This window comes from Macrobrachium rosenbergii, chromosome 16 (assembly GCF_040412425.1).
Source record: "Macrobrachium rosenbergii isolate ZJJX-2024 chromosome 16, ASM4041242v1, whole genome shotgun sequence".
NCBI lineage: Eukaryota > Metazoa > Arthropoda > Malacostraca > Decapoda > Palaemonidae > Macrobrachium > Macrobrachium rosenbergii.
Window position 1 is genome coordinate 10,524,003 of NC_089756.1, and position 12,127 is coordinate 10,536,129.

General features: G+C 35.1%; 1 protein-coding gene across 4 annotated transcripts in view; it reads left to right on the forward strand.

Moving 5' to 3' along the window:
- Positions 1 to 12,127, forward strand: part of Rbp6 (RNA-binding protein 6) — a 1,287,678-nt gene that overhangs the window by 86,968 nt on the left and 1,188,583 nt on the right. For all 4 annotated transcript variants that reach the window (XM_067118389.1, XM_067118390.1, XM_067118392.1 and 1 more), the window contains exon 3: positions 11,161 to 11,242. In XM_067118389.1, the coding sequence (XP_066974490.1) occupies positions 11,161 to 11,242 (82 nt within the window). The remainder of the gene's footprint in view (positions 1 to 11,160; positions 11,243 to 12,127) is intronic.

Consider the following 12,127-nt stretch of genomic DNA (forward strand, 5'->3'; position numbering starts at 1 on the left):
AATTGGACTCGAAAACTGAAAAATGCTGTTATTATTATTATTATTATTATTATTATTATTATTATTATTATTATTATTATTATTATTATTATTATTATTATTCAGAAGATGAACCCTATTCACATGAAACAAACCCGAAGGGGCCATTGACTTGAAATTCAAACTTCCAAAGAATATGGTGTTAATTAGAAAGAAGTAACAGAAGGCAGTGGGAAATACAGAAAGAAGTGATCACTTATCAATAAGAATAAAAGTAATATTAGTAATAGTAATAATAAAATAACTGCTGGGACAACGATATGATATAAAACGGCAATCGTTGGTGGATACTGATCCGTTCGTTCTATGTTGTATCTTAAAGTTTTCTACCGACTTTTACAATAACATTCATCGCGCAGTGAATCGTTCTTTTTTTGTTTTTTTCAGTGGGGTTTTTTTATTGGATCGTCAAATGGCGATTACTCGGAGGAAAATAGATGACGCGGACGATCCGGGAGACAAAGTCGGGTGGTAGTTGTTTGGGAGTTCGTGGATCGTCGTCCAGTGCGATGTTAGGATGAAGATTAAAAAAGATTAAAAAGAAAAAGAGGTCAGGAAGAACAGTTAAAAGTGGTGTTGCGCTTGATCTTTTTCAGTAAAAAAGCCACTATTATTATAAAGTTTTTTGTGAGAGCTAGCTTTAGAAATTCATAACATTGTCCCAGCTTCTGTTCCACATTATTATTATTATTATAGTATTATATTAACTTCTTTATTATCCTCGTTATCCTCATAATTTTTTTTTTTTTTATGTTCATCATTATCATCTACAATATCTTCTTAACCCTTCATATCCTCTTTTTTTTTCTTTACCTCTTTCATTTTCTTTCTTCCTTTTAAACTTTTTTTTTTTTTCATTCCCTCGTCGTCCTTCACTGCCTTTTTTTCTCTTCTCTTTGCCTCCTTCAGTATTTCCTTTATTTTTCTTTCCCTCGTCGTCCTTCACTGCCTTTTTTTTCTCTTCTCTTTGCCTCCTTCAGTATTTCCTTTATTTTTCTTTCCCTCGTCGTCCTTCACTGCCTTTTTTTTTCTCTTCTCTTTGCCTCCTTCATTATTTCCTTTATCCTTGTGCCATCCGTTCTTGTGTTACCAAACTCATCTTTTCCCCTGTTTGTTCTCTCTCTCTCTCTCTCTCTCTCTCTCTCTCTCTCTCTCTCTCTCTCTCTCTCTCTTTTCATCTGTTTCTCCTCCTCCTCCTCCTCCTCCTCCTCCTCCTCCTCCTCCTCCTCCTTTTCCCTCGCCTTCTTTCTGCTGTCATCATCATCTTTCCCTTCTTTTCTGGCGAGCTCAACTTTTTTCCCTTAAGTATCAGATCATTGTTTCACGTCCTCTTTAAGGGGAAACTTGGGGGCGCTGGAATTCTTCCTGAGTTATTGTGGTAGATCCTTCATATTAACTTTGCTCCTCTTCCCCGGGGAAACTTTGTCAAATAATCTTGGCAAATGTTTTGTCGTAATTCACAAAAGGGAAAAACGAGTTCTGGGGGCTTTCCTGTAGCCTGCTTAGTCGTCTTTCACACGCGCGTGCGCGATTGTATACATACACGCACACATACACACACAGAAAGGGAACAGCTGTAGAGATTGGGAAACACTAGTTTCCATTATATCTAATACGCTCTATACGTGTACATATTTTTGTATGTATATAATCATTCATGCATTTTTATAGATAGATATATATAATATATAACACGATATACATATATAAACACACGTTTGTATGTCTGTTTATTTACAACAGAGTTTAGTATTTTTCATATACTAAATTTCCCCCTCAGGATGGAGATATATATATATATATATATATATATATATATATATATATATATATATATATATATATATATATATGTGTGTGTGTGTGTGTGTGTGTGTGTGTGTATGTATGTATGTATATATACGTATAAATATGTATAGTATATATATATAATATTTATATATATAAACACACACGTACATATATAAACACAGGTATGAATAAACCGAACCGAATTTCTCTGCACATCTGTGTACAAACAGATAGAGAATTCTCTCCTTCAATTGCAGTAACCTTCACTTCCTGTGGATTATGAATCACGCTTGACCTGAAAGCCTGGCATTTTTGAAAATGTCAAAAACATTTTCTGTGACTTTATTTTTTTGAAGGCAGTATTTTCAAATTTTATGGGAGTGCCTCACCAGACTTGGATCACGGCCATAACCATCGTAAATGGGAAGCTTTCCTCTTTAATGATGTTTTTTTTATTTCATTTCATTTTTTTTTTGAACGCTGGAATTTTTAACTTCGTTTTCTTTTCACCTGCGTTTTCTCTCTGACTTCTGACACGTGGCTGTGTTGTCTGTTGTTTTGTTGTGTCTGTCGCGTCTGAAGTGTGTCATTTGTTTATAGACTCATGGTGAAATATAGTTCTTCGTTCTTGTTGTTGTTATTATTATTATTATTATTATTATTATTATTATTATTATTATTATTAGCTGTAGCATTGTTAATGTTTTTTTATTATTATTATAGACATGGGCTGAAATATAGTTATTAATTTATTATTTTTATTATTATTATTATTATTATTATTATTATTATTATTATTATTAGCTGTAGCATTGTTAATGTTTTTTATTATTATTATAGACATGGGCTGAAATATAGTTATTATTATTATTATTATTATTATTATTATTATTATTATTATTATTATTATTATTATTATTATTATTATTATTATTTCGTTTCGTAACATCCGAAACCATGTTGTTATGAATTATAAAGACAGTGGCATTACATTAGCGTCGAATGGCCTTTTTTGTTTTTTTGTTTTTGTTTTTTTGGTTCTGATACACTGTACACTAACCTTGCTGAAGGCTGCTGCTAATCTTGCGATGCATGTAAAAAGTTCTTGTAGTTATGTGTCTTTCAATTCGTCTTGTGTTGGGCTAGGTTTAAAAGTTCGTTCAAGATTGTCGTCAATTCTGTGCACTGCGTAAGGTTTGAATTCTGAGCAGTTTGAAATTTTCGTCAGATATTGTATTTCATTTTGGCTTTGGTTTGATTTGATGTTGTTTTCAATTGTGTGCATTCTAGAATTATAATTTTAAGTTATTTTTGAGTTCTGTGCTTTTAGAATGTGTTTCAATTCTTTTAGTCTTAAGATTTCTTCCCACCTCCCAAGTTCTTTGAATTCTGCGCTTTTTGCCATTTTCATCAGATGTACTTAAATTTGGTTTAATATTCTCATGTTTATTATCTTCGGTTGTGTACAGTTTAAAATTATAACGTAGAATTATTCTTCAGTTATGTTCTTTCAGAATATTTTTGAGTTCTGTTCTTTGCATTTTCATTTCCTCCAGTTCTTTGCTTTTGAATTGAATTCTGTGCATTTTTAATGTTTTGAAATGTTTTTTTTCAGATCGTACATTGAAATTTGGCTTTAGCTTTCAAATTTCTTTTACATTCTTGAGCTGCGTGCAGCTTAAGATTACGACTTAAAACTATTCTTCAGTTCTGTTGTTTAAGAATATTCTTCGGTTCTTTGCCGCTTTATTGAGAATTTTTCTTCAACTCTGTGCTCTTAGATTATTCTTCAGTTCCCTAACGCTTTCATTTACCTCCAGTTCTTTGCTTGCCAATTTTGAATTTTGATATTTTGAAATTTGAAATACTGAATTTCGCCATTATCTTGTCCATCCTTTTAAGTATTCGTTGTTCAGTTCGCATTTGGAAATAAAACACAGAGGGAAAAAAAGAAACCCCGAAAAGCAAAGTGAAAGTATGAATATTTTCTTTTGCAAAGTTTCATAATTAACCTACTTTTCTTGCCGACTTTAATGAACGTAGTTTGCCTCTGTCGTCGCCTTGTGCGCTTTTCCTCGTGGTCGGAGTCGGCGACTTTATTGCACCAACTTCGAAAGCCTTTTTTCTCCCAAGACTTATTATTATTATTATTATTATTATTATTATTATTATTATTATTATTATTATTATTATTATTATTATTATTATTAAGTAATTCACATGTCGTGATAACCTGTTATGTAAGAAAAATCCACTATTATATAAATGAATTGTTTTATCTTTTGCATATTAATACAGTTCATTTATATGACTGTGGATTTTGATTACATCATTATTATTATTATTATTATTATTATTATTATTATTATTATTATTATTATTATTATTATTATTATTATTATTATTATTATGAAAAAGTTTTTTTATTGTTGTATTATTATACGGCAAGAGCAACTTTTATTAATACAGATATTATTTTTAGTTTTTTATTTTGTGATACTTACAGATTTGGCGTATGTAATAATAATAATAATAATAATAGTAAAAAATGATAATAATAAATATTATTATATTATTATTATTATTATTGTAAGTTGAAAGAAGAGAAGAATAAAAAGTAAATACCATCGAAAGCGGAATAAAAAACGAGTATAAACTGAAAAGGGAGTAAGTACTGTAGAAAGAAGGGAATCTGGAGTAGCCGAAGTGTGTTGGGTGTGGGAGATTACAGCTGATGCTGCAGAAGGAGGAGGAGGAGGAGGATGAGGAGGAGGGGAGGGGGGGGGGGTTGAGGTACCTAATACGGAAACTGAGCTTCTTGCTTAGGCGACGCCAACCAAAATTCACGATGACGTCTCTCCGGAACCCATTTCTTCCGGTTCAAACCCATGGAATCCTTCCTCCTCCTCCTCCTCCTCCTCCTCCTCCTCCTCCTCCTCCTCCTATTTCATTCCACAGGGAGACCTGTCGCTTTGATTTACCTTTATTTAGAGACTTCACTTAAAATAAGCTATCATTCAAGTAGTCAACTCTTTTGTCAAATGTTCTTGAAGGTATTAGGCTCAGTGAGAGTGGGGAAAACTGTATTCAACGCTTCATGAGAGAGAGAGAGAGAGAGAGAGAGAGAGAGAGAGAGAGAGAGAGAGAGAGAATCAGTTTTCTGCAATTATTTCCAAAGTAATGACTGAGGAGGTGGTGGTTGCGTCTTTAATTAGTTAACGTACTAGGGTTGTTTAACCCCCTGCGGTACCAAATCATCTGAACTCCTTTTTCCCACCTGCTGGTATGTACCTTTTACACGTAAGCTTGATTTTTCAATCTCTCTCTCTCTCTCTCTCTCTCTCTCTCTCTCTCTCTCTCTCTCTCTCTATCTAGAACATTTTGTTGATATTACTCATATCACCCCATCCTCTCTCTCTCTCTCTCTCTCTCTCTCTCTCTCTCTCTCTCAAGACCCTTTTCTAGACTCGATCACCGCCTCCACCTACCCCCGTCTCTCTCTCTCTCTCTCTCTCTCTCTCTCTCTCTCTCTCTCTCTCTCTCTCTCTCTCTCAAGATCCATTTCTATATTCGGCTCTCAAAAAATAGTCGAGACCCCTATACGGTTATAGCCTCCGGCATCGGACCCTTCCAATCAAGGAGATTAGTATTTTCTTTTCTTTTTTTTTTCTTTTGTTTATCCCTCGTCTACAACATCCCGTTCAGTACGTGAAGGATAAACGAGAAGGAGGTAAAGGCATGACAGACAATTGAAAGTGATCGTAAAGGGATGACAGTCAATTGAAAGTGATCATCGTGTGCAGAAGCTTTGGGTTAATTTTTACAGTGTTTTTTGTTTTGTTATTAAGCTGTGGATGAATTTCATAAGATTTTTTCTTAAAGATTAAGCTTTCGATAAAGTTTACAAGGTTTCTTTTTCTTTTAAGGATTAAGCTTTGGGTGGAGGTTATATGATTTTTTTATGATTAAGCTTTGGATGAATGTTGTTAGATATTTTTTATGATTAAGCTTTGGGTGGAGGTTTTAAGATTCGTAAAGGATAAAGTGAAGGTTATAAGATTCTTGAAGGATTAAGTTTGGGTGAAATTTACTGGAATTTTATGGGATTTCTCTTTGGAAGGATTTTTCAGGATTTTTCATGATTAAATTTTGTCTACAAATTTTTTTTCAGGGTTTGGGCTGAGTTGTGTGGGAATTTTTCAGGATTATTTTCTATTAAGCTATAATTGAATTTTACAATATTCCATTTATAAGTTTTGTATGAATTCCATAAGATTGTGTTTTTGGTTAATGTTAAGCTCCGGTGATTTGTATTAGTTTCATATGGTGAAGTTTTGGTGATAATACAAGATTTTCATTGTAGAGTCATGCATTGGGTAAATTTTATTAAGGTTTATGACTAATTTTCGTGTGATTGTTGTAAGATCAATTTATAGCGATGAAGCTTTAGTTGCTTTGAAAATTATTTTTTTTGTACAATATTGTCAGATATTACAGTAGGTTTATTATTAACCATCATGTAGTTTTTATGTTTAAACTTCTGGTGAAAATTAGTAGGTTTTTGTTAATAAGCTTAGGGCAACTTTTACAACAATCTTTGTTAATATTGAAGTTAGAATTGTCGTGGATTTAATACCAAAGTCGATTTGTAAACAAGGTACTGTTAATGAATCTGTTATCTTGGGCCAAATACTGTTTCCGTATTTCATTCAAATATTGTATGTTTGAACTGTTTCCGTATTTCATTCAAATATTGTATGTTTGAACTGTTTCCGTATTTCATTCAAATATTGTATGTTTGAACTGTTTCCGTATTTCATTCAAATATTGTATGTTTGAGAGTCAAACCCACTGGATGTATTTGTAAACTTTTCTAGAATCATGTTCGTTCCCAATGCGTTTTTATGATTCGTTCCCGATTGTGTTTTTATGTTTCATAAGGATTTTCGATCTTAATTTCTGTCACGGCCCTGGGACTTCAGTAGTGTAGGTGTTAGGATTTATGCTAAAATTTGTTAACAAGTTGGGTCGTCTCTTTTATTGCAACTAAAAAACTTGTGAAAAGTGAAGTTAGTTACTAGTAGATATTTGACTGATGTATCCCGAATTAATATGTGACTAAGATTCATCACTAGTTTCCTCGGATATATTAAAGTAGAGATTTCTTGTGGTTTAGTAAAAGGTTGGAGATTAAATCCCGTTCATCAAAGGAACAGAGAAGTGTTTAACCTTTTATTCTTTCCATTTGTTTTCGCATCCACTTTTTATGGTATTTTAGTGTCTTTCCCCAACTTTCAGGCTTCCTGCCTCTCCCCTTTCTCCCCCTCCTTTTTTTTTTTCAAGGAGAACGTCTGGGGAAGGGGTATTACCAGTCTCCAGGATCCCTTTGGACATCTCCGACAGGTCCTGCGGCGTTTGAGGATGCTCGCCAGGAGCCTAGGGAAATAAACACAGCTTCCAACCCCTCTCCTCCCTGCCTTCCAAAGTCTGCTCCTTTCCCGTCATTCCCCAATCCTCCTCCTCCTCCTCCTCCTCCTCCTCCTCCTCCTCCTCCTCCTCCTCCTCCTCCTCCTCCTCCTCCACTATTTGTATTATACTAATAACTTCCGCGTGATCAAGTGTTTTATCCCATTTTCCGGTAAAATTTTCAGGTGGGATTATTTTTCTCTTTTTCATGGGACATTCCTTCTCGGTCTTTATAGTGTTTACAAAACTCACTGAAGGACTTTGGAACAGTAAAGTAATTTATAAAATCATTATAAAGCAACAAACAGTACTAGATATCCTTTTTAGAAATGAAGATTGTATTGTCTTCTTATGCACAAACACATCAACACACACACACACACACACACACACACACACTTAAACGACTGCATTCATGCTGGAATGTTTTTGCAAAGTTGAGATACGTGAATAGATAATTCTTTGTAATATTTTGCGTTTAATGCAAAGACCTTTGTGACGACGAGCAGTCCAGTACCCGTATGTAGACCAGGCCTGATTGAATAAAGATATGAAAGAAAGGATAAGTGAAAAGGTGAGGGTTTAACCCGGAGGAAAGCGGCACATTAGTGTTGATTTCTGTTATGTTTGATAAAGAAGTGTGCCACCAGTAACAACCAATATCGAATCTTCATCGCATCCTTATTCCTTCTTCCATTTTCCTTCTCCCTTCTCCGTTTCCTACTCATTTTCTATCCCCCCATCACCTCTCTCTTCTTTTCACCCACCATTTCCTCCTCCAGAAATTCACACGCCCTCAAGTGCCTTCCCTTCGCTGTCCAGACTTATAGTTCCCCATCCGCACAACAAGTGTCTGCATTACGTTGCGTGTCAGGACGTATAATATGTTGTATGTGTGTGTATGTGTGTATGTGCATGTATGTATGTGTGTATCTCGAGCCTGCATGGCCGCCGTCTCTCATGTATATATGTATTCCAGAGATGCTACGGCTGCAAGATATTGCGTTTGCCGCCTCCCCCGTGTACGTTGGGTGGTGTAGTTTATGTGTCTGCTTCTGGTGTTTCTGCTCACTGCCGCCGGTGGCGTTGGCGGCGGTGAGAGCGCGCCCTTTCGTACATTTGGGGTAATCCCGGGTGTCAAACTGCTTGATGGGGGTATGGGTGAATGCTTCCAGTGCTGGGGGTTGAGCGGGGTGTTCGGCGTAATAATAATAATAATAATAATAATAATAATGGAGAAACAAATCGACAGTTATGTATGGGTAAATAAAATAATAATAATAATAATAATAATAATAATAATAATAATAATAATAATAATAATAATAATAATGGAGAAGCAAATCCACAGTTATGTATGGGTATGAATATATTCAGATTGATTTTAGGTTTTTTAAAATGTATTTGTACCATACGTAACTTCGGATTTGTTTCTTTATTTCAAGACTCATGCTACTATGAGTATTTTTAATAATAATAATAATAATAATAATAATAATAATAATAATAATAATAATAATAATAATAATGCCTCTGAGGAGGTGTATGGTGTCCCATGGCGAATCTTTTGAATGAGGACTTGGGAATAATAATGATGATTATTATAGCTTCGTTGAAGAGCTATTTAATTGGGTTAAAGGATGGATCCGGCGAAACAGTAATAATACACGTTCAGATATCACAACAAAGGACTTTATCTTTAATTGTTGTACAGAAATGAAAGCAAATGTCTTACTTTGGAAGTTATCGTGCGGGCGTTAGACAGAATTTGACATCCCTTGTTCAGGTGTCATGCAGAACTGAGACAGGTCATCCCTTTCAATGCATAATCGTACAGAAGATGGAAAGAGACTTCGGCATTCCTTCATCTCATGGAAACGAGACAGAATCACCCCGCCCCGTTCCTTCTCGATTTATAGGTTGGACGGAACTTAGACAGGTCATCCCCTTTAATGCACAATAGTACAGAAATTGATAGACAGAGACCTCGGCATTCCTTCACCTCAAGGAAACGAGGCAGAATCACCCCCTCCCCCTGCCTCTCCCCCCTCGATTATAGGACGGAGGGGGAAGTTGGAGGCATCAAACCTTCATAACTTCGCCACCATTTTACGGATGTCATATAATGACATTTTCCTGTCACATTCATAGTTTATACGAACCTGCCGTTTTATGGGTCCGGATTTATCGCCGTCGCGGGAGCACTATTGGATCTCCCGAAGTGGCCCGCCGCTTCCTACGCCCCCATTTTTCTTCTCATCATCCCTTTCTCTCGGGGAGGGCATGTGCGCCTGCCAGGATTTTAACGACGCGAATTGTAAATCTCGCCGTCTATCTGTATCGCTCTCGATCGATCGAAAGGTCGATCGATGGGATGGACGAGCTGTGTCGAAGATTTACTGCTTTCGAATTTTGTTGCGGTGGTCTGTTCCCTCATAACAGATGCCTGTTCGGACAGTTGTCTCTCTATGTGATTTAAGTGTTGAAAGGACATTGAAACTCCAAATTTATTCTCTCTCTCTCTCTCTCTCTCTCTCTCTCTCTCTCTCTCTCTCTCTCTCTCTCTCTCTCTCTCTCTCTGCAAATGTTGGTAGGGTGTTTGCAAGAATATAAATACCCTATAAAATCTTTATGAATTAATAACTCTCCTCTCTCTCTCTCTCTCTCTCTCTCTCTCTCTCTCTCTCTCTCTCTCTCTCTCTCTCTCTCTCTCTCTCTCTCTATATATATATATATATATATATATATATATATATATATATATATATATGTATATATTGCAATTTTTGACGGATGTTTGTTTGCACGAATATAAAAACCCTTGTATAATCTTTATGAATTAATAACTCTCTCTCTCTCTCTCTCTCTCTCTCTCTCTCTCTCTCTCTCTCTCTCTCTCTCTGGATGTTTGCAAGAATATAAATACCCTTATATAATCTTTATGAATTAATAACTCTCTCTCTCTCTCTGCAATTTTGATGGATGTTTACAAGATTATAAATACCCGTATATAATCTTTATGAATTAATAACTCTCTCTCTCTCTCTCTCTCTCTCTCTCTCTCTCTCTCTCTCTCTCTCTCTCTCTCTCTCTCTCTCTGCAATTTTGATGGATGTTTGCAAGAATATAAATACCCCTATATAATCTTTATGAATTAATATCTCTCTGTCTCTCTCTCTCTGCAATTTTTGATGGATGTTTGCAAGGATATAAATACCCCTATATAATCTTATCTCTCTCTCTCTCTCTCTCTCTCTCTCTCTCTCTCTCTCTCTCTCTCTCTCTCTCTCTCTGAGAATGTTGTCTGAATGTGGAGATGTTGGAAGAGCCATTAGATATGCCACAATATAGTCTTTGACAGAGCCATATAAATTTAAACATTGAGAAAGGTGTATGTTAATTAACATACATTTTTTATAGATTAACCTGGGCGCATGTGTACCTCCAGTTCATAAACTTTTAATCAGTTTAACCCTGTGATCATGAACATTATTAGCATTGTATTTAAGTATTTTCCTCTTTTTATTATCTCTGTTAAGGGTCCTAGTTAGTGATTGTACCTCTCTTATTTTCAATATCCTCTTGCACCACAATTCTCTCTCTCTCTCTCTCTCTCTCTCTCTCTCTCTCTCTCTCTCTCTCTCTCTCTCTCTCTCTCTCTCTCTGTCTGTCTCCAATCCAAATCCTGATAATTGTCGTTTGTAATGTAAACCACAGTTGGTTGAATTTGATTACAACCTCAAAAAGAACCCATTGAAACCTTTTATATAAGCATTAAATATATAAGCATTTTCTTCTTTTATTATCACTTCTTTTCGTGGTAGCGAGTTATTGGTATTAAATTTATTTTCTCTCGATTTGCAGAGGGCCTGAGGGAGTATTTCAGCAAATTCGGAGATATTAACGAAGTCATGGTGATGAAGGACCCCACAACACGCCGATCCAGGTGAGTATTCGACAATTTTATTTTTTTTTCAGATTTGTAATTTGGGGGGTATTGTGTTCCAGTTTGGAAGATTGTGTATATTTGGGTATAGTGTTAAAATGTTTCAGTTGTGTGTATTGGGGGTATAGTGTTAAAATGTTCAAGTGTGTTTACGAGGGGATTTTTTTTTTAAATTTGTCAGATTTATTTATTGGGCTATTATGTTAAAGAGAATAGGTATTGGGGTATTGTGTTAAAATTTGTCACATATATATATATATATATATATATATATATATATATATATATATATATATATATATATATATATACTGTATATACTATATATTAGGGCATTGGGTTAAAATTTTTGAGATTTGTATATTGGGCGTTATTGTGTTAAATGTTTCACTGATTTATATTCGGGGGATTATGTTAAAATTTGGCAGATTTTGTATAATTGCGGTAGTATGTTAAAGCGATGCAGCTGTGTAAATTGGGGGTATTTGTTAAAATGTTTCAGCTGTGTATATTTCGGGTATTGTGGTAGTGTTTCAGCTGTGCAAACTGAGGGTATTGTGTTCAAATTGTTAGATATATATGTTGGAGTATTGGGCTAAAATTTGTCAGATTTATATATTATGGCATTGCGTTAGGTTTTTGTTTGGTTTGTATATCGGAGGTATTCTTTTCATTTTCATCGTCCTCATGTGTGTGTTGTGTTTTAGTTTTTCATATGAACTTACTCCTTATCAAATTCTTTAGGGTTGCAGATGGGGACTGGTGTAGGGTCACCTCTTATCTCTTTACACAATTGTATAAATGAGCTTAGTTTCTCTTTGCACAAGCGTTGTAAATATGCGAAGCTTTTTTTCAAACTGAACCTCGCCATTGGGGAGTTAACCT